Genomic DNA, 25,948 nt, shown 5'->3' on the forward strand with positions numbered 1-25,948 from the left:
ACCTGGCCCCCACACTCCACTCCACTGTTCATGCGGGCGCGTGGCTGAGCCAGGAGGAGGGGGAGGTGGACACCAGTCTAAGGGGGGAGGTCAGGCCGCCTTTCCCTCCTCCCCATCCCCGCCCCCCGCCTTCCCGAGAGCCCCCTCCCCCCACAAGCTCCCCCACTTCGGACACCTTCACCTCCCTGCTTTCATCCCCCACACACCCAGCGGAGGTGGGAGCCGCCGACCCCATCTGCAAAAAGAACACCGAGGTCCCAGAAGCTGGCACAGAGCTTGCGTGTCACAGGACTCTGACGTGGCCCCGCTGTGGGTGTGAGCCCGGGTCGCTCTGACCCGAAGCCTGGGCTTTGGCAGGACCCCAAGGAGGTGACCTCTGAAGCCAGCCTTAGAGATGAGGGTGTTCTGGATGGGAGCCATGGAGCGGGGCGGTGGGAGCCGGGGGCTCGAGGGGCAGGGATGGTGGGCTCCCTGGGGGAGGAAAACACTAGGGAGGGGGGAGGGGAACACCCCGGGGAGGGCATCTGGCCCAGTTCACTCGGGGCTCCGGACGTCAGGTAAGGAGTCGGGGGTCACCGCAGCTTGCCAGGTGCAGGGGACCTGACCAGGCAGTGTCGTCAGAGCCACGGCATCCTAGATGTGGAGGGAGCTCGAGGGCTTGGTATTTGCCCCCAGGCAAGCATGGATTCCCAGGCACCGGCCTGGGAGGACGATGCTGCCTCAGTCTCCCCCTCTGTAGAGCAGAGCAGGTTGTCATCTCCCCCCGGGGCTGGATTCCCTGACAGGTCCAGAGATCGTCTCCAGCCAGAAGAGTTTTTCAGGTGAGGTCTCTACCTCGGTGGTCTCGGAGAGGGGACCAAGGGACGTGCCCCCTGCCAGCTCGGCGGATGCTCTCGTCCAAGCTGCTGATCGTCACGTCCAGGCCGGCACCGGTGATGCGGTGTCGCCCGCCGGCTGGGGGGACAGGGGCAGTGAGGAGCTGTGCTTGCGGACCCTGAGAGGCAGAGCTCGTGAGGGCCCAAGGCTGCCCCGGGGCGTGTGGCGGTTGAAGCTGAGCTGAAGCCCGATGTCTCTGGGAAGGACCGGGAGGACAACCTGGGCCCTGGGGTCTCCAGGAGGGACTGGGAGGACAGCCCGGGCCCTGTGGTCTCTGGGAGGGACTGGGAGGACAGCGCAGGCCCTGGAGTCTCTGGGAAGGACCGGGAGGACAGCCCGGGCCCTGGGGTCCCGCCTTGTTCCTGCCATGGGAGGGGTCAGTCTGCATCACCCATTTCACAGAGCAGGAGAGTGAGGCCCAGAGAAGGGAGGCAGGTGTTTCTGGGCACAGGGCTGGTCAGCAGAGAGCTGGAAAACCACCTCCGGAGCCCCCGCCGGCCCGGCAGGGAGCCCCCGAGCCGAGGGCGAGCCTTCCCCTTCTGCCTGGCCACTCATTCTTCCCAGACCTTGACGGTGGCCTGTTCCTTTTGGCCTCAGATATTGCTGGCCGACCAGGAGGGAGTCCAGCTGGTAGGACAGGTGTAGCTACAGGGCACAGGGACACCTGTGAGCTACCAGGAGCCACACTGTGGTCTCTGTCCCCGAGCCTGCCCGGCAGCTGGGGTCCAGGTGCCCTAGGGGTCAGCACACACCTGGGTCTGTGCTGAGCAGGAGGCCATGACCTCAAGGAGCCTCCACTGGGCCCTCTCCTGGCTCCTGCCCGGTCTCACCTGTCCTCCCTGAGGGGCTCCAGGGCCCGGATCCAGGCTCCTGATGGCTTCTCGGTCTCCAGCCACGAAAGATGTAGAGCCTCTGGAGCCGCGGAGTTCTTGGGGCTGGAGGGAGAGCCGGCCACCGACAGGGCCTCGGCTGGGGAGGATGCGGGCCTCGTGGGATGAAGAGGGGGCCGGGACCCGGTCCCGGGGTCGCGGCTCATGTATACAAAGGGCTGAAATCACTGAGTGCCCGGGGGATGGCCAGTTACAGTAGCCCCCTGACACTTGGTTTTCCTGGAGGTGCCCCCTGGCCTCCAAGGGCCTCTTCCCACCCTCTGACTCCGCCCAGGGCTGCAGCCAGGCACAGGATGGACCTCTGTCCAAGGTCCTGCCAGGAAGACAAGGCAGAAGGAGGAAAGGAGAAGGGCAAGGGGAGGACCGACTTCTCCCTGCCCTGAGTCGGCCTCCACTGCTGCCTCCAGGAGCCCTGGCCCAGCCATGCCCCAGGGTCCATGCACCTGGACCCTGGGGTGGAGTCTGCGGTCCAGGCCAGCTGGGTGGGGTGGGTGTAGTCACTGGCCATCGTGTCCCCAGATGTCCAACCCACCTGGCCTCGCACCCTGAGGCCTGCCTGGATGGGGAGGGCATGGTTCTGGGGCTCAGGAAGGTTGGGGTTCCAGAGTAGTTGGCAGAGGTGGGAACATGGGGGACAAGCCAGGTGGGGAGCGATTGGACTCATGCACGTCAGCGTCACCTCTGGATCATCCACAGGTGTTGAGTGCCGGTCCCTGGGCATACCTGGCCATGACACAGACCTGTCTGACCCTGGAGAGGGAGGCCTGTGTACCCAGGGCACTGCCCACCCACCTACCCCCGGGGGCGAGCCTGGGCCACGGCCACGCTGATGCACTTCCGTCTGACCCTCAGGGACAGGGGGGACACTGAGGTCAGGAGAGGCAAGGACTGACCTAGGACAAGTGAGGTGTGCAGGGTCCAAGGAGCAGGGCTGGTCTCCAATCCTAGGCCAGCCTCTGCCCCCACATGGGGTTCTCCCTGGGAATGAGAGCCCCTGAGATGCTCTGGGGTCCCTATCCACCCCATCCGTGTGAGGCTGTGACCTCTGGACATCTCCAGAAAGGCTCACACGCACAGAAACACACACACACGCTGACACTGACTGCCCAGCTGGGGATCAGAGGGGAGTCCACACTGGGAGGGTGTGGGTAATAGGGGGAAAGAAGAGAAAGGCTGGAGGCAGCGGGGCCATGGGGCAGGGACATCAGGATTCCTGGCAATAGCCCGGGACCCACCACATAGGGAGGGGATATGTGCCGGCTGAGGGTCAGGGGGTCCACAAGTGTCCGGGGGGATTGACAGGAACTAGGGTAGAATGGGGTCTGGGGTCCTGTGTCCACGACGCTGAGCCCATGGAGCTAGGAGGTGTGGATGGGGCTACAGCACAGAACTCCTCCTAAACTGGGCTGCGTAGACAGTGTCCCAAGTGCCCCACAGGCTCATAGACGACTCTGTGTCCTGGGATCTTCATCCCTGGCACTCTGTTCTCCCCTCCTGGGAAAATGCTTCCTACTCCCTCAAGGTCCTTCAGAGCGGAGGGCAGCCTGGGGGCTTGGAGGACGGAGGACCTGTGTGTGCATCACGTGGCCGAGCAGCGGACCCTGGTGTGGGGACCGAGGTCAAGACCCTCCTTGTTGGAGCCTAGGGTCCTCATTAGGAAGTGGTTCCCCAGGCAGAGCCCTGGCTGGGGCGAGGAGGCCTCGTGAGGGACCTGAGCACCGGGCCAGGGGAGCGACACGGGCCACAATGGAGGCTTCTGAGGGTTGTCACCTGGACCCTGGAGCCCACAGGTCCTGCATCTAGGAGACACAAAGAGAGAGACAGAGTCCAAGGCAGAGACAGAGAATGGACCCACGAGAGAGGAAACCAGAAATTCCATGAATTGGCCAGGAAATGACACCCGGTCATCATGTTCTAGCCCTTAGAACCCGGTCACACGGGCCTTCCACCCGGGAGGGGAGGGGGTGACAGAGGGATGTGGGACCGGGAATCGGGAAGGCTGGGAGCCACAGTGGGGACTGCCCAGCACCTAGGCCCAGACCAGGCAACGGGACCCGAGCCCAAATGCAATGGGGCCCTTGGCGTGCGTGTCCGGAGGGCACAGGGTCTGAACGAGTTCACCTCCACCTTCCGCGGGGCCCGGGACCTAGGCAGGAGGGGTGGCTGTGTCTGGACCCGGAGCAGACCCAGGCCCGCGTGAGTGTGTTCCGTGCCAGGCCCACCCCTTCCTCATCCTTCCACGGCCACGTGTGCCCACGAGCCTCTTGGGATAGCAGGCACCGGACGTGTCTACAGGTGGCTCCCTGATGGCGCCCCTACAAGTAGATGCCACAAGGACCTCACTGTGCAGACGGGGAGACCGGGGGGCCCTAGGAGGCACGGGGTCTGTGCAGGGCCCCAGCACAGGTCAGGAGGAAAACCCAGGTCTCAACCCAGCTCTGTGGCCCCAAAGCCGCGGCCCTGGATGCACCAGGCCTCGCGGGGACGTGTCTGGGCTGTGTTGGTGTCTGTAGAGACAGGGCATGGGGTGGAGGGGAGCCCTTTGCAGCCTGGGAGGGGCTCTTGTGGGAGGAGGAAGCCGGGTAAGGGGGCCCCAGGAAGTGACTTCACCCCTCTGGTCACAGAGCCCAATTGAACTCACAACCCGGGTCACCAGGCACCCACCTTCTGGAGACAGCACCTGACTGGGCTCATTCGTTGGGACATCTGTGCCTGACGAACATGTTCTCCTGTTGTGTGCCCGTGTCCCGCGGCTGCCGGCTCAGGGGAGCCTGTGGCCGTGACGCTTCCCGACCCTGGAGACAGTGGGTCAGGTCGTGCACAGGACGCCTCAGGTCTCTAGCTCGCAGGGACCCAAAGGTAACACAGGGAGACCCAGAGACAGCCAGTCCATCCCAACAGTGCTCTGATCTGACCTGTGCGGCCCCAGGTCCCCTCCCGTCTGTGTGTGTGTGTGTGTGTGTGTGTGTGTGTGTGTGTCTGTGTGTGTCTGTGTGGAAGGAGGGGTCGTGTGTGGAGGGCCCACCTGAGCAGGTGCAGGCTGATGAAGGGGTCAGATGCCTGGTGGGCAGGTCAGGCTCACACCCGGTCAAGGCTGGAAGGCAGGGACAGGGTGTGCTGGGGTGGCCCTCTTGTCCCCAAGGTTCATCCAGAGCCCTGCTGGTGGATGTCACTGTGTCCCAGGCGCAGGGCTGTGCACACTCAGGTCTGTGTCCGATCTGGGAGCAGCGGGGAGAGAGGGTGGAAGGACACTGAGGATGGCTGGGCGGGGCTGTGATGTCTCCGGGCCATCCGCGGGTCACTGTCTTTACAGAAATCAACCGATGAAATCGGGAGGCGACTGTCGGAATCCCGATTCACCTGTCCTACAGATTTGTGCGTGTGCCCTGTCGCCCAGGAGGGCCACCCTGGACCGGGGGAGAGAGTGGCCACACGGAGGTCTTGGGAAGCAGAGCCTGGAGATGGCCTGGGAAGGCCTCTTTCACCGCCCCGGCCCCCCGACATGGTCCTGGTTCACGGGTCCTGGGATCAGGACCCGGAGCCCCCGGAGCCAGAGCCTGAGGGTGAGAAGGCTGGGGGTGGGGGATGGGATGCACGGGGCTGGGCGGTGCTGGGCCTCCCAGGGAGGAGCCCCCCGGGGACTGGTGTGGGGCCGGGAGCAGAGACGGAGAGCCCCGGGCTGCGGACTGCAGGGGGCAGAGGTCCTGGTGTGGGTTTCTGGCCGCGGCTTCTCGGGGAGGCTCTGGGGTGAGTTGTGTCTCTGCAAAGGCCCCTGGAGAGGCCAGCACTGGGTGGGGGGGGACCTTCCCTCCTCTCACGCTGAGGCCTTGGAGCCGCTGCAACCATCACTCTGTTTCCTTCTCAAGAGTCCGGGGCAGGAGCAGAAGCCGGTGTGGCTCCAGAGCCCGGCCCAACGGCATCGGGGTCCTCGGCATCTCTGCAGGCAGGGGTGGTGTCTATGGCGACTCCTGCAGGGGCCGGAGAGCCAGCAGGTGACCTGGGACCTGTGCTGGGACAGCGGGCACCTGAGCAGAGTCAGCTGGGTCCTGCTTCTGCTCCTGCTTCTCCTGGTTCCACTGTTCCTGCTTCTGCTCCCAACACTGTTCCTGCCAATGCCCTTCTCCCCGCCCCTGCCCCCGCCCCTGTCAACGCCCTTCTCCCTGCCCCTGCCCCCGACCTTGCTCCCATATGGATGCCAGTCACAAATCAAGGGCCTGAAGGCCTACACGGGGTGTTTATTTTACTTTATTTGTGTTATGTTTTATTTCAAATTTATTCTCCAATCCCTGACCCCGACCCCCCACCAGAATATCTCTTCCTCTTCTCCCTTATCCTTTTTCTCTTCTACTTTTTAGCTGTTACTTTATTTGTTCATTAGTTATAATCTATATTAATCTTCAATAAAAAGTTTTATTTATTTTACATTGTGCAATTCCTGAGCACTGGGTACGCTCACAACGCTGTGAACCACGCCACAGAATTTTGCTGCAGAAAATCTCGGTCCCCCAGGGTCACCGTGTACCCTGAGCCCTCACTCCCCATTCGTCCCCCGCCAGCCCCTGGGAACCCCCAGTCTGCTTTCTCTCCGTGTTCCGTTACCTACTCTGGAGGTTTCCTTCAAGTGGAATCTCACAAGAGATACCTTTGGGTCTGCACTGACTTTTCAGACGAGACAGATTCATTTTTGTACTTTGTGGCGGTTTGAAATAGACTTTTTCTCCTTTGACCTTGAATTCACAATGGATTAAGTATTAGGTAGGAAAAAAGAGGCCCCTTCGGTGACAATGGGCACGGTCTTGGGGTGGAGACCCCTGTCTGTGCCGTGACACCACAGCCTGACACGAGAGAGGACACGGCTAGTCCTCCCGTGGCCCAAACAGAAACCGGGAGATGCGGAAGGCTGGACGGTCACACCACAGGGGGGAGAGCATCCCTCACGACCCAGGGCCAGAAGGTTCACAGGCCTCTGGGCCAAATAATGCGCCAAAGCCAGTGCGTTCCCCAGGATGGAGGCCAGACCCGTCCCAGTCCAAGGGGAGGCGACCCCCATGGGAGCAGGCGTCAGAGATGCGGGATATCCCGGGGTGGGACTTGGGCAAGTGAGACCTGAGGGAGGCAGCTCTGGTGGCCTTCAGACGGGCAGGTTTCTGGTCTGGGGACCGGCAGCCCAGGTGACAACGTGAGGAAGCAGAGGCCCCAGCCGATCCCCATCGAGAAGTCCTTGTCCTGCAGGGGACCGGCTGGCCCAATACTGGGAGAGTCCCCAGAGCCCGGAGTCGGCCCTTCCCCAGCCCCATGTGGGGCCCCAGGCAGGGTGGTCAGCTCTGCTCCCCTGAGTTCGGGGGGGGGCCTCAGCGGGTGGTGGGGTCCCCCAGGAAGAGGGACCCCGAGCCCCAGGACACCAAGATGCACGCCTGCGGGTAAGACAATCCAAAGTCAAGAGATGGGGTCCTGACCCAGGTCATCTTACCAGTGACCCAGGCCGTGCTCTTAGCCTCGGTGTCCCCATCTGTGACATGGGGATGTAACGGCCTTCTAGATGGGTTGTCGCATTCCCTGAGAGATGAGGTGGAATCGTGGCCTGGAGCCTGGAGGACATAAAGGGCCACCTGGAAGGCTGTCCCAGAGTCCCCCAGGGCACAGGATTCCGGAAGCCCCTCCTTGGCCCCTGCCCGCTGTCCCCCTTCTGGGAACACTCAGCGTTGTTTGCAGAGGAGTTGGAGACGATCCAGGAGGTCAACAGGTCCCACGTGGAGGCAGGTCAGCGCTGGAGGGACAGAAGGACGTGTCCCGTGCCCCCTTCCAGGGCCCGAGCTGTGACGCCCTCTGACCGGACCTCTGACCTGACCTGGTGTGGACCCCACTTCTATGGTTTCCCTCCCTCCCTCCTTCCCTTCCTCCTTCCCTAATTCAGCTGGGGAACTTAGGTCCCTGCTGTGTGCTGAGCACCGTGAAATCTCCACTGAGCAGGACCCGATAGGTCTCCCACGTGGCATCTTCCTTTGCAGGGTCTGAATGTTCCTGGCCGTGTCCCCTCTGGCGAGTCGGGGAGGGAGGCCTCTGCTCACGATCCCGACAAGGAAGCACGAGTCCAGAAGGTCCAGACAACCTGCCCCAAGTGCCAGCGTGTGGAGCCTGGACAGAGGGTGGTCCCTGAGCAGAGGAGGACTTGGACCCACGCAGCCCGGAGGAGGAGGGGGAGCACCGTGGCGGCCTGGCGCTCAAGTCCGCTGGGAGACGGTGTCCTACCCGTACCGGCCCTGTCCCCAGGGCATTCGGGGTACCTGCGCTCCCAGGTGGCAGGCTGGCCCCTGCTGGCAGGAGAGGAGGCGCCCCTGGGGCAGGACAGAGCCCTCAGGCAGAGCGGAGGGTCGCAGGTGCTCCCCCAGGGGCAGGTGGACTCGGGCGCCCTGAGGGGGCGTCACCGGGACAGCTGTGCCTTGCCAGCCGCAGTTCCCCAAATCCAAGCACAAGACCTAAGATTCTCTGCCCCACCCCCCAGAGCAGAAACCGCTTCTGTCCTTGTTCCTTTGCGGATGCGTCCATGCCTGCCCTCAGCACCCTGTCTGCTCCCCGCTGTGTGCATGCACCTGGATCCCAAAAGCGAGCCCCGGACCCCACCCAGGAGGTGGTACGGCCTCCACCCGCAGCCAGCAAGGGGAGCGCTGTCCCCATGGCCCTCCTCACCCTAAGAAGACACGTAAGCCATATTCACCAAGGTTTTTAACCATCGTACACACTCACACACACACACACACACACACGCACACACACACACATAGAGCGAAGGGTGGGGGCCCTGGAGGACCCGCACACGTATGTCTCCTGCACCTCCCGCCGCCCCTGTGCTTTTGTGGGTTTGCTCTGGTTCTCTCGGACCCTCCTCCCGGCTCCCTTGAAGGCGTCAGGTGTCCGCCCGAGTCCCTGGGTCACCCACCCACCTCTCCTGTTAGGAAGACGTGCAAATGCACAGCCTGCATTTCCTCCCATCTTCCTCTCGCCTCCCAGACTTCGGTCGTCAGATTTGGGAGTCGAGAACACCCCTTGTGTCTTCCCTCACCTGTCCTTCCACCCGGCTCTTCCCAGGCCGGCCCCGAGGCGGTCCTCGGGCTGGATTTGTCTCCTGAGAGGTGGGGGTCAGCGGACAGAGGGCAGACGGTGCCGGTGGGGGCAGGAGAGGGCCGTGGCCCACAGGCCCAGTGCCGGCTTGTCTGCCAGGGCCCCCGGGTTGGGTGAGCCCCGCCAGTTCTCCTCTTTCTTACCAGCAGGCATCCTTGTCCTGAACAGGCACCAGGGAACCTGAGTGAAGAGACCACTTTGCTTTGAGACGAGGGGCGGAGTGGCAAGGGCTGTAGAGGACGTTGGCCTTGGATGGGGAAAGCGAGGCAAGCCATGCACTGCTGTCCCGTTCAGTTCCCCTCTGCCACCTGGGTGTACCTGCAGCCAGAGGGGCTGGTTCCCGGCAGGCTGACAGCGTCCCCCTGGAGCCCCCGGTCCCTCCTCTCTGCCTGAGGACTCTCTCTTCCGGAGACGGGATTCCGTCACACTTGTCTCTGGGGACCTGTGCTTCCTCACCTCGTCACCTGGCTGGATGGTTCCCAGAGCAGAAACCTGCCCGTCTGAAGGCGACTAGCGCTGCCTCCCTGGGTTTCACTTGCCCGAGTCCCTCCCCGGGACGCCCCACATCTCTGATGCCTGCTCTCACAGGGGTCGCCTCCCCTTGGACTGGGACGGGTCTGGCCTCCATCCCGGGGAACGCACTGATTTGGAGCATTATTTGGCCCAGAGGCCTGTGAACCGTTCTGGCCCTGGGTCGTGAGGGATGCTCTCCCCTCTGTGGTGTGACTGTCCAGCCTTCTGTATCTCCCAGTTTCTGTTTGGGCCATGGGAGGACCAGCCGTGTCCTCTCTCGTGTCAGGCTGTGGTGTCACGGCACAAACAGGGGTCTCCACCCCGAGACCGTGCCCATTGTCACCGAAGGGGCCTCTTTTAACCCACCTAATCTTTAATCCCTTGTGATTTCAAGGTCAAAGGAGAAAACGTCTATTTGAAAAGACCACAAAGTACGAAAATGAATCTGTCCCATATGAAAAGTCGGTGCGGACCCAAAGTATCTCTGGCGAGATTCCACTTGAAGGAAACCTCCAGAGTAGGTAACGAAACATGTAGAGAAAGCAGACTGGGGGTTCCCAGGGCCTGGCGGGGGACGAATGGGGAATGAGGGCTCTGGGTACACGGTGACCCTTGGGGACTGAGATATTCTGCAACAATGTTCTGTGGCGTGGTTCACAGCGTCGTGAGCGTGCCCAGTGCTCAGGAATTGCACAACGTAAAACAAATAAAATTTTTATTGAAGATTAATGTGGATTTTAAACAAACCATGAACAAATAAAGTACCACCTGAAAAGTAGAGGAGAGAAAGGATAAGGGAGAAGAGGAAGAGTCATTCTGGTGGCGGGGTCGGCGACTGGGACTGGAGCAACAATTAGAAATACAATAAACACCCCTCGAAGGCCTTCGGGCCCTTGATTTGTGGCCGGCATCCATGCGGGAACAAGGGCGGTGGCAGGAACCGTGTCGGGAGCGGAAGCAGGACCCAGCTGACTCTGCTCAGGTGCCCGCTGTCCCCGCACAGGTCCCAGGTCACTGCCCGGAGACTCCAGAGACAGAGACGCTCCGTCACCCGCCCCGGTGTCGGCTGGGCTCCCAGCTCCAGGGCCGTGACCCGCTCTGACACGTTCGCGGAGACAGAGCCGGCGAAAGGCCCAGACTAGAGCCGGCCCCGCATTCGCTCTCGCAACCCCTCCTGACGCGGAGCCGGTGCCCTCGACACGGCGAGACCCCCGCCAGCACCAGCTCCAGAGCCAGACCCGGCTCCCGCCTGCCTCGGCACCGCTTACGAGACACGGCCAGTGCCAGCTCCAGACCGGAGTCTTCCCGTCCTCACCCGGGAAGGCATTCTTTCTCTTTTCTTGGTTTGTTTCTTTTCACGAGTACGTGTATTCATGTCTTAAATGTAATATAAAATGGACTTTCTCGCTTTAATTTTTTGAACGTCTATTTTTGAGACAGAGAGAGACACAGAGTGCGAGCGGGGGAGGGACAGAGAGGGAGGGAGACACAGAATCTGAAACAGGCTCCAGGCTCCACGCTCTCAGCACAGAGCCCGACGCGGGGCTCGAACTCACGGACCGTGAGATCATGATCTGAGCCGAGGTCGGACGTTTCACTGACGGAGCCACCCAGGTGCCCCTCGACTTTCTCGTTTTAAACATTTAACATGGTACAAGTCCCTGACCTTAACTACGCTTCCTCTGCCGGGCGCCATCACCACTATCTAGTTCCAGAACATCCGCATCACCCCAGGCAGAAAACCAGTCCCCGCCGAGGGGTCAGGCGCTTGCTCTTGCCCACCCCCAGTGCTCCCCGGCAACCAGCGACGTGGCTCCTGTCACTATTTCTTTACTTCTCATTATGAGTTTTTCACACGGGTGGGATCCTACAGCGTGTGGTGTTTTGTGTCTGGTTTCTGCCACTTAGTATAACGTTTTCTAGTTCACCTACGTCGGGGGCGCCTGGGAGGCTCAGTTGCTTACACATCAGACTCTTGACTGCAGTGCAGGTCATGATCTCAGGGTCACGAGGTGGAACCCAGAGACGGGCTCTGTGCTGGGCGTGGACCCAGCTTCAGATTCTCTCTCCCTCTCCCTCTGCCCCTCACACTGTGTGTACGTTCTCTCTCTCTCTAGAAACAAACACCGAGTTCATCACACTGTAGCCCGTATCCACACTTCAGTCCTTTGTGCCCGAACGAATAAAGGGTTATTGTGAATGGTGCTGCTATGAATATTTACGTACAGGCTTTCGTTAGAGCACCTGAACTCGATTCTTCTGGTTATACGATAGACAACTTGGGTGAAATGATACGCATACGCCTGACTCTTCGAGAACGTGCCAAACGTTCTGCTACAGAGGCTCCACCGTTTTACGTCTCCCTCAGCTACGTAAGCGGGTTCCGAGTTCTCGAAATCCTCCCCAACAGGTGTGATGTCGGTGTATTCAGTAGAGCCCCTCCTTGTGGGTGTGGGAAGGCGTGTTACTGTGGTGGTGCGGTGTCGGGTCGCTTTTCCTTTTCTTTGTATATTCCAGATGCAATACCCTTATCAGAATTACGGTGTGCCAACATTTCCTACCATTCTTTGGGTTTTCTTTACATTCGTTTGAGATTGTCAGTCATTCACAAAACGTTTTGGCAATGATGAAGTCCCGTGTGTCTCTTTTCTCCTTGGTTGCCTTGCCTCCGGTGCTACATTAGAGACACGACTGCCAAACCCAAGGGAATGAAGATTACCCTCTAAGTGCTCTTTATTGATTTTTGGGGCGTTAAGATTTTTGCCCTTGAGAAAATGTTTTCCTTATATTTGAGAGGGAGAGCATGAGTGGGCAAGCGGCGGTTGGGGGGAGGACAGAGGATCCGAAGCGGGGTCCATGATGATGGCAACGAGCCAGCTACAAGGCTCAAACTCCTGAACTGTGAGGTATGACCTGGGCTGACGTTGGATGACCCACTCACTGCCTGAACCACCCAGGTGCCCCTGGAGATCATTGTTTTCCGTGGTCTCAGGTAATGTTCTGAGTTCACGCTTTTCTGTGTGGAATCTGGTTTCCCAACACCGTTTGCGAATACTCCGTTTTTACCGCACGGAACGGTCTTGGCACCCATGTTCATAAACAAGTGACCATACCCGTACGGATTTATTCATTGATTCCCAGTTGGATTCCATTGATCCATATGTGTTGGACTTCTCTGCCCATAGCTTGGTGAAAGTATTATAATCTCACACAGAATGTTTTTATTCCATGATATTTTGCCCGTAAGGTCATGGAATAGATACACGTATTTTCCTTCTTGTCCATTTGAGAACTTTTAAATTATCCATCTTGTGTAGTAGCTGTGACCAAACTTCCATTACGCTGTTGAAATGAGGTGTTGGAAGAGGGCATCCTTCCCTTATTCACCATCATAATGGGAAAACAGTCAGTGTTTAACCACTGAGAATGACACACATGTGAGTTTTTTCCTAAATACCCTTTGTCATAATGCAATCTCCTATTTCTATTTCATTGGCAGCACTTGTCATGAAAGGTTGTAGATTTTGTCAAAGCTCATCCTGCAACAATGGATCCTTCTTGAACCGTGTGGGCCAAAGCACCAGTGAGAGCGTCAGGCTCTGGGGTTGGCTTTGTTGGAAAGCTCTTGGTACCGCTTCAGTCTCTGCACTTATTCCAGGTCTGCTCGCGGTTTCCATTTCTTCTGGAGTCAGTTCTGGTAGTTTGTGTGTGTCTCAGAATTGATGCGTTTCGTCTCAGCCAATTTCTTGGTACGAAATTGTTCAGTTTTTGTCTATTCTGTCAATTTTGTAAATCTCTAGAAGAAAGAATGTTGTTTTCACCGATTTTCTCGAGGGCTCCTCTATTTCCTTTATCGTTATAATTTCTTTCGATCTAAGATATTTAGGTTGCCTTTGATCTCTTTTCTAGTTACCCAGAGGAACCTTCTACCTGTTGTGGACACCAGACATCCACAGGGCCACTGTCCAGGTCTGGGTTGTTGGGTAGATAAGCAACTACAGACAGGAGTGGATGAGGCTTCCAGGCAATTTCTACCTCAGCTGGCATCCCAGGCCACCCCTACACTGCAGCTGTGTCCAGGACCCCTCCTTTTGCCAGGCCGGGCACCCAGCATCACGCTGACCTGGCTTCCCTGGACCACTCAGAGCCTTAGGTCCCTTCTGCGCTCGGGGAACAAGAAGAGCCATGAAGTGAGGCAGTGGTAGCAGGGGGCTCTGAGGGGCCAGGGATGGTGGGCTCCCTGGGGGAGGAAAACACTAGGGAGGGGGGAGGGGAACACACTGGGGAGGGCATCTGGACCAGTTCTCAGGGGGCTCCGGATGTCAGGTAAGGAGTCGGGGTCACCGCAGCTTGCCAGGTGCAGGTGCATGCTGATGCACTTCCCCATCTGATCCTCAGGGACAGTGGGGACACTGAGGTCAGGAGAGGCAAGGACTGGCCCAGGACATGCGAGGTTGCATGGTCCAAGGAGCAGGGCTGGTCTCCAGTCCTAGGCCAGCCTCTACCCCCACATGGCATTCCCCCTGGGAATGAGAGCCCCTGAGAGGCTTGTGCTTCCCTATCCACCCCGTCCGTGTGAGGCTGTGACCTCTGGGCATCTCCAGAAAGGCTCACACGCACAGAAACACACACACACGCTGACACTGACTGCCCAGCTGGGGATCAGAGGGGAGTCCACACTGGGAGGGGTGGGTAATACGGGGGAAAGAAGAGAAAGGCTGGAGGCAGTGGGGCCATGGGGCAGGGACATCAGGATTCTTGGCAATAGCCCGGGACCCACAGCATGGGGAGGAGGACATGCCGGCTGAGGGTCAGGGGGTCCCCAAGGTGTCCGGGGGGATTGCCAGGAACTAGGGGAGGATGGGGTCTGGGGTCCTGTGTCCACCACCTTGGGCCCGTGGAGCTAGGAAGTGTGGATGGGGCTACAGCACAGAAGGACTCAGCTTCCTCCTCCTAAACTGGGCTGCGTAGACAGTGTCCCAAGTGCCCCACAGGCTCATAGACGACCCTGTGTCCTGGGATCTTCATCCCTGGCCCTCTGATCTCCCCTCCTGGGAAAATGCTTCCTACTCCCTCAGGGTCCTTCTGAGCAGAGGGCAGCCTGGGGGCTTGGAGGACAGAGGACCTGGGTGTGCAGCACGTGGCCGAGCATGGACCCTGGTGTGGGGACCGAGGTCAAGACCCTCCTTGTTGGAGCCTTGGGTCCTCATTAGGAAGTGGTTCCCCAGGCAGTGCCCTGGCTGGGGCAAGGAGGCCTCGTGAGGGAGCTGAGCACCATGGGAGGCACACGGGCCACAATGGAGGCTTCTGAGGGTTGTCACCTGGACCCTGGAGCCCAAAGGCTCTGCTCCTGCGAGACACACAGAGAGAGACAGAGTCCGAGGCAGAGACAGAGAATGGACCCAAGAGAGAGGAAACCAGAAATTCCATGAATTGGCCCGGAAATGACACCCAGTCATTATATACTAACCCTTAAACCCGGTCATATGGGCCGCCCACCCGGGACGGGAGGGGTGACAGAGGGACGTGGGACCAGGATTCGGGAAGGCTGGGAGCCACAGTGGGGACCGCCCAGCACCTAGGCCCAGACCAGGCACTGGGACCCGAGCCCAAATGTAATGGAGCCCCTGGAGTGCGTGTCCAGTGGACCCAGGGTGTGAACGATTTCACCTCCACCTTCCCCCGGGACCCAGGCAGGAGGGGTGGCTGTGCCTGGACCCGGAGAGGACCCAGGCCCGCGTGAGTGTGTTCCGTGCCAGGCCCACCCCTTGCTCATCCTTCCACGGCCACGTGTGCCCACGAGCCTCATGGGATAGCAGGCACGGGACGTGTCTACAGGTGGCTCCCTGATGGCGCCCCTACAAGTAGATGCCACAAGGACCCCACTGTGCAGACGGGGAGACCGGGGGGCCCTAGGAGGCACGGGGTCTGTGCAGGGCCCCAGCACTGGTCAGGAGGAAAACCCAGGTCTCAACCCAGCTCTGTGGCCCCAAAGCCGCGGCCCCAGCTGCACCAGGCCTTGCGGGGACGTGTCTGGGCTGTGTTGGTGTCACTGTAGGGACAGGGCATGGGGTGGAGGGGAGCCCTTTGCAGCCTGGGAGGGGCTCTTGTGGGAGGAGGAAGCCGGGTAAGGGAGCCCCAGGAAGTGACCTCACCTCCCTGGTAACAGAGCCCAACAGAACTCGGAACCCGGGTCACCAGGCACCCACGTTCTGGAGACAGCGCCCGACTAGGCTCATTAGTTGGGACACCTTCGCTTGACGAACATGTTCTCCTGTTGTGTGCCTGTGTCCCCCGGCTGCCGGCTCAGGGGAGCCCGAGGCCGCGATGCTTCCCGTCCCTTGAGACAGTGGGTCAGGTCGTGCACAGGACGCCTCAGGTCTCTACCTCGCAGGGACCCAAAGGTAACACAGGGAGACCCAGAGACAGCCAGTGCAGCCCAACACCGCTCTGATCTGACCTGTGCAGCCCCATGTCCCCCCGGTGTGTGTGTGTGTGTGTGTGTGTGTGTGTGTGTCTGTGTGGAAGGAGGGGTGGTGTGTGGAAGGCCCACCTGAGCAGGGGCAGACTGATGAAGGGGTCAGATGCCTGGTGGGCGGGTCAGGCTCACATCCCCGTCAAGGCTGGATGGGAGGGACAGGGTGTGCTGGGGTGGTCCTCTTGTCTTCGAGGTTCATCCTGAGCCTTGCTGGTGGATGTCACTGTGTCCCAGGGGCAGGTCTGTGCACATTCAGGTCTGTGTCCCATCTGGGAGCCACAGGTGGAGAGGGTGGAAGGACTGTGAGGATGACTGGGCAGGGCTGTGATGTCTCCGGGTCGTCCGCGGGTCACTGTCTTTACAGAAATCAACCGATGAAATCGGGAAACGATTGGCGGAATCCCGATTCACCCGCCCTACAGAGTTGTGCATGTGCCCCGTCGCCCAGGAGGGCCACCCTGGACCCAGGGAGAGAGTGGCCGCACGGAGGTCTCTGGAAGCAGGGCCTAGAGTTGGCCTGGGAAGGCCTCCTTCACCGCCCTGGCCCCTCCACAGGGTCCTGGTTCACCGGTCGTGGGATCAGGACCCGGAGCCCCCGGAGCCAGAGCCCGAGGGTGAGAAGGCTGGGGGTGGGAGATGTGTGTTCACGGGGTCCGGGCGGTGCTGGGGCACCAGGGAGGAGCCCCCGGGGGCTGGTGTGGGGCCAGGAGCAGAGACTGAGAGCCCGGGCTGCGACCTGCAGGGGGGCAGAGGTCCTGGTGTGGGTTCCTGGCCGCGGCTTCTCGGGGAGGCTCTGGGGTGAGTTGTGTGTCTGCAAAGGCCCCTGGAGAGGCCGGCGCTGGGTGGGTGGGGGGCGGGGGGACCTTCCCTCCTCTCACCCTGAGGCCTTGGAGCCGCTGCAACCATCACTCTGTTTCCTTCTCAAGAGTCCGGGGCAGGAGCAGAAGCCGGTGTGGCTCCAGAGCCCGGCCCAACGGCATCGGGGTCCTCGGCGTCTCTGCAGGCAGGGGTGGAGTCTGGGGCGACTCCTGCAGGGGCCGGAGAGCCAGCAGGTGACCTGGGACCTGTGCGGGGACAGCGGGCACCTGAGCAGAGTCAGCTGGGTCCTGCTTCTGCTCCCGACATGGTTCCTGCCACCGCCCTTGTTCCCGCATGGATTCCGGCCACAAATCAAGGGCCTGAAGGCCTACAAAGGGTGTTTATTGTATTTCTAATTCTTGCTCCAATCCCAGTCTCCGCCCCCCCACCAGAATGACTCTTCCTCTTCTCCCTTATCCTTTCTCTTCAGCTACTTTGTAGCTGTTACTTTATTTGCTCATGGTTTGTTTAAAATCCACAGTAATCTTCAATAAAAATTTTATTTATTTTACGTTGTGCAATTCCTGAGCGCTGGGCATGCTCACGATTCTGTGAACCACGCCACAGAATATTGTTGCAGAATAATTCGGTCCCCAAGGGTCACCGTGTACCCGGAGCCCTCATTCCCCATTCGTGCCCCCGCCAGCCCCTGGGAACCCCCAGTCTGCTTTCTCTCCGTGTTCCGTTACCTACTCTGGAGGTTTCCTTCAAGTGGAATCTCACCAGAGATACTTTGGGTCCGCACCGACTTTTCATATGGGACAGATTCATTTTCGTACTTTGTGGTCGTTTCAAATAGACGTTTTCTCCTTTGACCTTGAAATCACAAGGGATTAAAGATTAGGTGGGTTAAAAGAGGCCCCTTCGGTGACAATGGGCACGGTCTCAGGGTGGAGACCCCTGTTTATGCCGTGACACCACAGCCTGACACGAGAGAGGACACGGCTGGTCCTCCCGTGGCCCAAACAGAAACCGGGAGATGCGGAAGGCTGGACGGTCACACCACAGAGGGGAGAGCATCCCTCACGACCCAGGGCCAGAACGGTTCACAGGCCTCTGGGCCAAATAATGCGCCAAAGCCAGTGCTTTCCCCGGGATGGAAGCCAGACCCGTCCCAGTCCAAGGGGAGGCGACCCCCATGGGAGCAGGCGTCAGAGATGTGGGGCGTCCCGGGGAGGGACTCGGGCAAGTGAGACCCGAGGGAGGCAGTGGTGGTCCATTCAGACGGGCAGTTTTCTGGTCTGGGGACCGGCAGCCCAGGTGACACGTGAGGAAGCAGAGGTCCCCAGAGACAGGTGGGACGGGCTCCCGTCTCTGCGAGAGAGTCCTCAGGCAGAGAGGAGGGAACGGGGGCTCCAGGGGGACGCTGCCAGCCTGCCGGGAACCAGCCCCTCCGGCTGCAGGTGCACTTGGGTGGCAGAGGGACCTGAACGGGACAGCAGTGCGTGGCCGGCCTCGCTTTCCCCATCCAAGGCCAACGTCCTCTGCAGCCCTTGCCACTCCGCCCCTCGTCTCAAAGCAAGGTGGTCTCTTCACTCAGGTTCCCTGGTGCCCGTTCAGGACAAGGATGCCTCCCGGCAAGAAAGAGGAGAGCCGGGCGGGGCTCACACAGCCCCGGGGGCCCTGGCAGACAAGCCGGCACTCGGCCTGTGGGCCACGGCCCTCTCCTGCCCCCACCGGCACCGTCTGCCCTCTGTCCCTTGACCCCCACCTCCCAGGAGACGAATCCAGCCCGAGGACAGCCTCGGGGATGGCCTGGGAAGCGCTGGGTGTTAGGACAGGTGAGGGAAGACACAAGGGGTGTTCTCGACTCCCAAATCTAACGACCCAAGTCTGGGAGGCGAGAGGAAGATGGGAGGAAATGCAGGGTGTGCATTTGCACGTCTTCCTAAGAGTAGAGGTGGGTGGGTGACGCAGGGACTCGGGCAGAGACCTGACGCCTTCAAGGGAGCCGGGAGGAGGGTCCGAGAGAACCAGAGCAAACCCACAAAAGCACAGGGGCGGCGGGAGGTGCCGCAGACATACGTGTGCGGGTCCTCCAGGGCCCCCACCCTTCGCTCTATGTGTGTGTGTGTGTGTGTGTGTGTGTGTGTGTGTGAGTGTGTACGATGGCTAAAAACCTTGGTGAGGGGCACCTGGGTGGCTCAGTCGGTTAAGCGTCCGACTTCAGCCAGGTCACGATCTCGCGGTCCGTGAGTTCGAGCCCCGCGTCGGGCTCTGGGCTGATGGCCCAGAGCCTGGAGCCTGCTTCCGATTCTGTGTCTCCCTCTCTCTCTGCCCCTCCCCTGTTCATGCTCTGTCTCTCTCTGTCTCAAAAATAAATAAACGTGCCCGCTGTCCCCGCACAGGTCCCGGGTCACCTGCTGGCTCTCCGGCCCCTGCAGGAGTCGCCCCAGACTCCACCCCTGCCTGCAGACACGCCGAGGACCCCGATGCCCTTGGGTCGGGCTCTGGAGCCACACCGGCTTCTGCTCCTGCCCCGGACTCTTGAGAAGGAAACAGAGTGATGGTTGCAGCGGCTCTGAGGCCTCAGGGTGAGAGGAGGGAAGGTCCCCTCCCCACCCAGCGCCGGCCTCTCCAGGGGCCTTTGCAGAGACACAACTCACCCCAGAGCCTCCCCGAGAAGCCGTGGCCAGGAACCCACACCAGGACCTCTGCCCCCTGCAGTCCGCAGTCCAGGGCTCTCAGTCTCTGCTCCTGGCCCCACACCAGGCCCCGGGGGCTCCTCCCTGGGTGGCCCAGCACCGCCTGGGCCCCGTGCACCCCCATCGCCCACCCCCCGCCTTCTCACCCTCGGGATCTGGCTCCGGGGGCTCCAAGTACTGGTCCCAGGACCGGTGAACGAGGACCTTACGGCGGAGCTGGGGCGCTGAAGGAGGCCTTCCCAGGCGATCTCCAGGCCCTGCTTCCCAAGACCTCCGTGCGGCCACTCTCTCCCTGGGTCCAGGGTGGCCCTTCTGGGCGACGGGGCACACGCACAACTCTGTAGGGCAGGTGTAATGGGATTCCGCCAGACGTTTCCCGATTTCATCGGTTGATTTCTGTAAAGACAGTGACCCGCGGACGGCCCGGAGACATCACAGCCTGCCCGGCCATCCTCAGTGTCCTTCCACCCTCTCCCCCTGCGGCTCCCAGATTGGACACAGACCTGAGTGTGCACAGACCTGCCCCTGGGACACAGTGACATCCACCAGCAGGGCTCGGGATGAACCTTGGGGACAAGAGGGCCACCCCAGCACACCCTGTCCCTCCATTCCAGCCTTGACGGGGATGTGAGCCTGACCCACCCACCAGGCATCTGACCCCTTCATCAGCCTGCACCTGCTCAGGTGGGCCCTCCACACACGACCCCTCCTTCCACACAGACACACACAAACACACACACACACACACACAGAGGAGGGGATGTAGGGCCGCACAGGTCAGATCAGAGCGGTGTCGGGCTGCACTGGCTGTCTCTGGGTCTCCCTGTGTTACCTTTGGGTCCCTGCGAGCTAGAGACCTGAGGCGTCCTGTGCACGACCTGACCCACTGTCTCCAGGGTCGGGAAGCGTCGCAGCCACGGGCTCCCCTGAGCCGGCAGCTGCGGGACACGGGCACACAACAGGAGAACATGTTCGTCAGGCGTAGGTGTCCCAACGAATGAGCCCAGTCCGGCGCTGTCTCCAGAACATGGGTGCCTGGTGACCCGGGCTCTGAGTTCAATTGGGCTCTGTGACCAGGGAGGTGAGGTCACTTCCTGGGGCCCCCTTACCCGGCTTCCTGCTCCTACAAGAGCCCCTCCCAGGCTGCAAAGGGCTCCCCTCCACCCCATGCCCTGTCCCTACAGTGACACCAACACAGCCCAGACACGTCCGCGCGAGGCCTGGAGCGGCCGGTGCCAAGGCTTTGGGGCCACAGAGCTGGGTTGAGACCTGGGTTTTCCTCCTGACCAGTGCTGGGACCCTGCACAGACCCCGGGCCTCCTGGGGCCCCCCGGTCTCCCCGTCTGCACAGTGGGGTCCTTGTGGCATCTACTTGTAGGGGCGCCATCAGGGAGACACCTGTAGACACGTCCCGTGCCTGTTATCCCAAGAGGCTCGTGGGCACACGTGGCCGTGGAAGGATGAGGAAGGGGTGGGCCTGGCACGGAACACACTCACGCGGGCCTGGGTCCTCTCCGGGTCCAGGCACAGCCACCCCTCCTGCCTGGGTCCCAGGCCCCGCGGAAGGTGGAGGTGAACTCGTTCAGACCCTGGACCCACCGGACACGCACGCCAGGGGCCCCATTGCATTTGGGTTCTGGTCCCAGCGCCTGGTCTGGGCCTACGTGCTGGGCGGTCCCCACTGTGGCTCCCAGCCTTCCCGATTCCTGGTCCCACATCCCTCTGTTACCCCCTCCCCTCCCGGGTAGACGGCCCGTGTGACCGGGTTCTTAGGGCTAGAATATGATGACTGGGTGTCATTTCTGGGCCGATGCATGGAATTTCTGGTTTCCTCTCTCCTGGGTCCATTCTCTTTCTCTGCCTCGGACTCTGTCTGTCTGTGTGTCTCGTGGGAGCAGGGCCTGTGGGCTCCAGGGTCCAGGTGACAACCCTCAGAAGCCTACCTTGTGGCCCGTGTCCCTCCCCCGTCCCGGTGCTCAGCTCACTAATGAGGCCTTCTCACCCCAGCCAGGGCACTGCCTGGGGAACCACTTCCTAATGAGGATCCGAGGCTCCAACAAGAAGGGTCTTGACCTCGGTCCCCACACCAGGGTCCGCTGCTCGGCCACGTGCTGCCCACCCAGGTCCTCGGTCCTCCAAGCCCCCAGGCTGCCCTCCGCTCAGAAGGACCTTGAGGGAGTAGGAAGCGTTTTCCCAGGAGGGGAGAACAGAGGGCCAGGGATGAAGATCCCAGGACACAGAGTCGTCTATGAGCCTGTGGGGCACTTGGGACACTGTCTACACTGCCCAGTTTACAGAACAGGAAGCTGAGTCCTTCTGAGCTGTAGCCCGTCCACACTTCCTAGCTCCAGGAGCCCAGCGAGGTGGACACAGGACCCCAGACCCCGTCCTCCCCTAGTTCCTGTCAATCCCCCCGGACACTTGGTCACCTGGAGGTGGCCCCCCGGCAGCCCAGGGTTGCAGCCAGGCAGCTGGGGGGTAGAGGCTGGCCTAGGACTGGAGACTAGCACTGCTCCTTGGACCCTGCACACCTCACTTGTCCTAGGTCAGTCCTTGCCTCTCCTGACCTCAGTGTCCCCCCTGTCCCTGAGGGTCAGACGGCGAAGTGCATCAGCGTGGGCTTGGCCCAGGCTCGCCCCCAGGGGTAGGTGGAGGGGAGGTGCCCCGGGTACACAGGCCTCCCTCTCCAGGGCCAGCCGGGTCTGTGTCCTGGCCAGGTGTGCCCAGGGACCAGCACTCAGCACCTGTGGATGATCCAGAGATGACGCTGACGTGCATGAATCCAATCGCTCCCCACCTGGCTGGTCCCCCATGTTCCCACGTCCGTCAACTACTCTGGAACCCCAACCTTCCTGAGCCCCAGAACCATGCCCTCCCCATCCAGGCAGGCCTCAGGGTGCGAGGCCAGGTGGGTTGGACATCTGGGGACACGATGGCCAGTGACTACACCCACCCCACCCAGCTGGCCTGGACCGCAGACTCCACCCCAGGGTCCAGGTGCATGGACCCTGGGGCATGGCTGGGCCAGGGTCCTGGAGGCAGCAGTGGAGGCCGACTCAGGGCAGGGAGAAGTCGGTCCGCCCCTTGCCTTTCTCCTTTCCTCCTTCTGCCTTGTCTTTCTGGCAGGACGTTGGACAGAGGTCCAGCCTGTGCCTGGCTGCAGCCCTGGGGGAAGTCAGAGGGTGGCAAGAGGCCCCTGGAGGCCGGGGGCCACATCCAGGATGACCAAGTGTCCGGGGGGATTGACAGGAACTACGGGAAGATGGGGTCTGGGGTCCTGTGTCCACCTCGCTGGGCTCCTGGAGCTAGGAAGTGTGGACGGGCTATGGCCCAGAAGGACTCAGCATCCTCTTCTGAAACTGGGCTGCGTAGACAGTGTCTCAAGGGTCCCACAGGCTCATAGATGAGTCTGTGTCCTGGGATCTTCATCCCTGGTCCTCTGTTCTCCCCTCCTGGGAAAACGCTTCCTACTCCCTCAAGGTCCTTCTGAGCGGAGGGCAGCCTGGGGGCTTGGAGGACCGAGGACCTGGGTGGGCAGCACGTGGCCGAGCAGCGGACCCTGGTGTGGGGACCGAGGTCAAGACCCTTCTTGTTGGAGCCTCGGATCCTCATTAGGAAGTGGTTCCCCAGGCAGTGCCCTGGCTGGGGTGAGAAGGCCTCATTAGTGAGCTGAGCACCGGGACGGGGGAGGGACACGGGCCACAAGGTAGGCTTCTGAGGGTTGTCACCTGGACCCTGGAGCCCAAAGGCTCTGCTCCTGCGAGACACACAGAGAGAGACAGAGTCCGAGGCAGAGACAGAGAATGGACCCACGAGAGAGGAAACCAGAAATTCCATGAATCGGCCAGGAAATGACACCTGGTCATCATGTTCTAGCCCTTAGAACCCGGTCACACGGGCCGTCCACCCGGGAGGGGAGGGGGTAACAGAGGGATGTGGGACCAGGAATCGGGAAGGCTGGGAGCCACAGTGGGGACCGCCCAGCACGTAGGCCCAGACCAGGCGCTGGGACCAGAACCCAAATGCAATGGGGCCCCTGGCGTGCGTGTCCGGTGGGTCCAGGGTCTGAACGAGCTCACCTCCACCTTCCCCCGGGCCCGGGACCCAGGCAGGAGGGGTGGCTGTGCCTGGACCCAGAGAGGACCCAGGCCCGCGTGAGTGTGTTCCGTGCCAGGCCCACCCCTTCCTCATCCTTCCACGGCCACGTGTGCCCACGAGCCTCATGGGATAGCAGGCACGGGACGTGTCTACAGGTGGCTCCCTGATGGCGCCCCTACAAGTAGATGCCACAAGGACCCCACTGTGCAGATGGGGAGACCGGGGGGCCCCAGGAGGCCCGGGGTCTGTGCAGGGTCCCAGCACTGGTCAGGAGGAAAACCCAGGTCTCAACCCAGCTCTGTGGCCCCAAAGCCGTGGCACCGGCCGCTCCAGGCCTCGCGGGGACGTGTCTGGGCTGTGTTGGTGTCACTGTAGGGACAGGGCATGGGGTGGAGGGGAGCCCTTTGCAGCCTGGGAGGGGCTCTTGTAGGAGCAGGAAGCCGGGTAAGGGGGCCCCAGGAAGTGACCTCACCTCCCTGGTAACAGAGCCCAACAGAACTCGGAACCCGGGTCACCAGGCACCCATGTTCTGGAGACAGCGCCCGACTGGGCTCATTCGTTGGGACACCTTCGCCTGACGAACATGTTCTCCTGTTGTGTGCCCGTGTCCCGCGGCTGCCGGCTCAGGGGAGCCCGAGGCCATGATGCTTCCCGATCCTGGAGACAGTGGATCAGGTCGTGCACTGGACGCCTCAGGTCTCTAGCTCGCAGGGACCCAAAGGTAACGCAGGAGACCCAGAGACAGCCGGTCCAGCCCGACACCGCTCTGATCTGACCTGTGTGGCCCCATGTCCCCCCCCCCGTGTTTGTGTGTGTGTGTGTGTGTGTGTGTCTGTGTGTAAGGAGGGGTCGTGTGTGGAAGGCCCACCTGAGCAGGTGCAGGCTGATGAAGGGGTCAGATGCCTGGTGGGCGGGTCATGCTCACAGCGGGTCAAGGCTGGAAGGCAGGGACAGGGTGTGCTGGGGTGGCCCTCTTGTCCCCAAGGTTCATCCTGAGCCTTGCTGGTGGATGTCACTGTGTCCCAGGGGCAGGTCTGTGCACATTCAGGTCTGTGTCCGATCTGGGAGCCACAGGTGGAGAGGGCGGAAGGACACTGAGGATGGCCGGCCGGGGCTGTAGATGTCTCTGGGCCATCTGCGGGTCACTGTCTTTACAGAAATCAACCGATGAAATCAGGCGGCGACTGTCCGAATCCCGATTCACCTGTCCTACAGAGTTGTGTGTGTGCCCCATCGCCCAGGAAGGCCACCCTGGACCCAGGGAGAGAGTGGCCGCACGGAGGTCTCGGGAAGCAGGGCCTGGAGTTGGCCTGGGAAGGCCTCCTTCACCGCCCTGGCCCCTCCACAGGGTCCTGGTTCACCGGTCCTGGGACGAGGACCCGGAGTCCCCGGAGCCCCCGGAGCCCCCGGAGCCAGAGCCCGAGGGTGAGAAGGCTGGGGTGGGAGATGTGTGTTCAGGGGGCCCGGGCGGTGCTGGGCCACCCAGGGAGGAGCCCCCGGGGGCTGGTGTGGGGCCAGGAGCAGAGACTGAGAGCCCGGGCTGCGGCCTGCAGGGGGGCAGAGGTCCTGGTGTGGGTTCCTGGCCGCGGCTTCTCGGGGCGGCTCTGGGGTGAGTTGTGTGTCTGCAAAGGCCCCTGGAGAGGCCGGCGCTGGGTGGGGAGGGGACCTTCCCTCCTCTCACCCTGAGGCCTTGGAGCCGCTGCAACCATCACTCTGTTTCCTTCTCAAGAGTCCGGGGCAGGAGCAGAAGCCGGTGTGGCTCCAGAGCCCGGCCCAACGGCATCGGGGTCCTCGGCGTCTCTGCAGGCAGGGGTGGAGTCTGGGGCGACTCCTGCAGGGGCCGGAGAGCCAGCAGGTGACCTGGGACCTGTGCGGGGACAGCGGGCACCTGAGCAGAGTCAGCCGGGTCCTGCTTCTGCTCCTGCTTCTCCTGGTTCCACTGTTCCTGCCACTGCCCTTCTCCCCGCCCCTGCCCCCGCCCTTGCTCCCGCATGGATGCCGGCCACGAATGAAAGGCCTGAAGGCCTACACGGGGTTTTTCTTTTATTTCTATTTGTTGTTCCAATCCCCAACCCCAACCCCCCACCAGAATGTCTCTTCCTCTTCTCCTTTATCCTTTTTTTCTTCTACTTTTTAGCTGTTACTTTATTTGTTCATTGAAAATGCACATTAATCTTCAATAAAAATTTTATTTATTTTACATTGTGCAATTCCTGAGCACTGGGTACGCTCACAACGCTGTGAACCACGCCACAGAATTTTGTTGCAGAATATCTCGGTCCCCAAGGGTCACTGTGTACCCGGAAACCTCACTCCCCATTCGTGCCCCCGCCAGCCCCTGGGAACCCCCAGTCTGCTTTCTCTTCGTGTTCCGTTACCTACTCTGGAGGTTTCCTTCAAGTGGAATCTCGCCAGAGATACTTTGGGTCTGCACCTAATTTTCATATGGGACAGATTCATTTTCGTACTTT

General features: G+C 61.1%; 1 protein-coding gene and 1 long non-coding RNA gene across 2 annotated transcripts; one reads left to right on the forward strand and one right to left on the reverse strand.

Moving 5' to 3' along the window:
- Window positions 1–16,128: 16,128 nt before the first annotated feature.
- Window positions 16,129–20,417, reverse strand: LOC122236265. The gene is made up of 5 exons (XM_042977132.1): window positions 20,212–20,417; window positions 19,526–19,775; window positions 17,424–17,550; window positions 16,755–16,940; window positions 16,129–16,228 (listed from the first exon to the last, which is right to left on the reverse strand). Exons 1-5 carry the CDS (start codon window positions 20,347–20,349, stop codon window positions 16,129–16,131), a joined length of 801 nt encoding a protein of 266 aa, XP_042833066.1. The 5' UTR covers window positions 20,350–20,417.
- On the forward strand, window positions 16,227–17,245 carry LOC122236268. The gene is made up of 2 exons (XR_006214336.1): window positions 16,227–16,490; window positions 16,803–17,245. It is a non-coding gene; the product is annotated as an uncharacterized LOC122236268 (long non-coding RNA).
- Window positions 20,418–25,948: the final 5,531 nt, after the last annotated feature.

The sequence above is a fragment of the Panthera tigris genome (genome assembly GCF_018350195.1).
Source record: "Panthera tigris isolate Pti1 chromosome D4 unlocalized genomic scaffold, P.tigris_Pti1_mat1.1 chrD4_random_Un_scaffold_73, whole genome shotgun sequence".
Taxonomy (NCBI): Eukaryota; Metazoa; Chordata; class Mammalia; order Carnivora; family Felidae; genus Panthera; species Panthera tigris.

What these genes read in the sequence shown, in the direction of transcription:
- LOC122236265 (XM_042977132.1), bottom strand. Translation starts at nt 20,349, where the DNA reads ATGTTCTCCTGTTGTGTGCCCGTGTCCCGCAGCTGCCGGCTCAGGGGA. An exon ending in GAAGGAAACCTCCAGAGTAG is followed by an intron (nt 16,941 to 17,423) that starts GTAACGGAACAC and finishes GTCCCCGCACAG; the next exon opens with GTCCCAGGTCACCTGCTGGC. An exon ending in AGCGGCTCCAAGGCCTCAGG is followed by an intron (nt 16,229 to 16,754) that starts GTGAGAGGAGGG and finishes CTGTAAAGACAG; the next exon opens with TGACCCGCGGACGACCCGGA.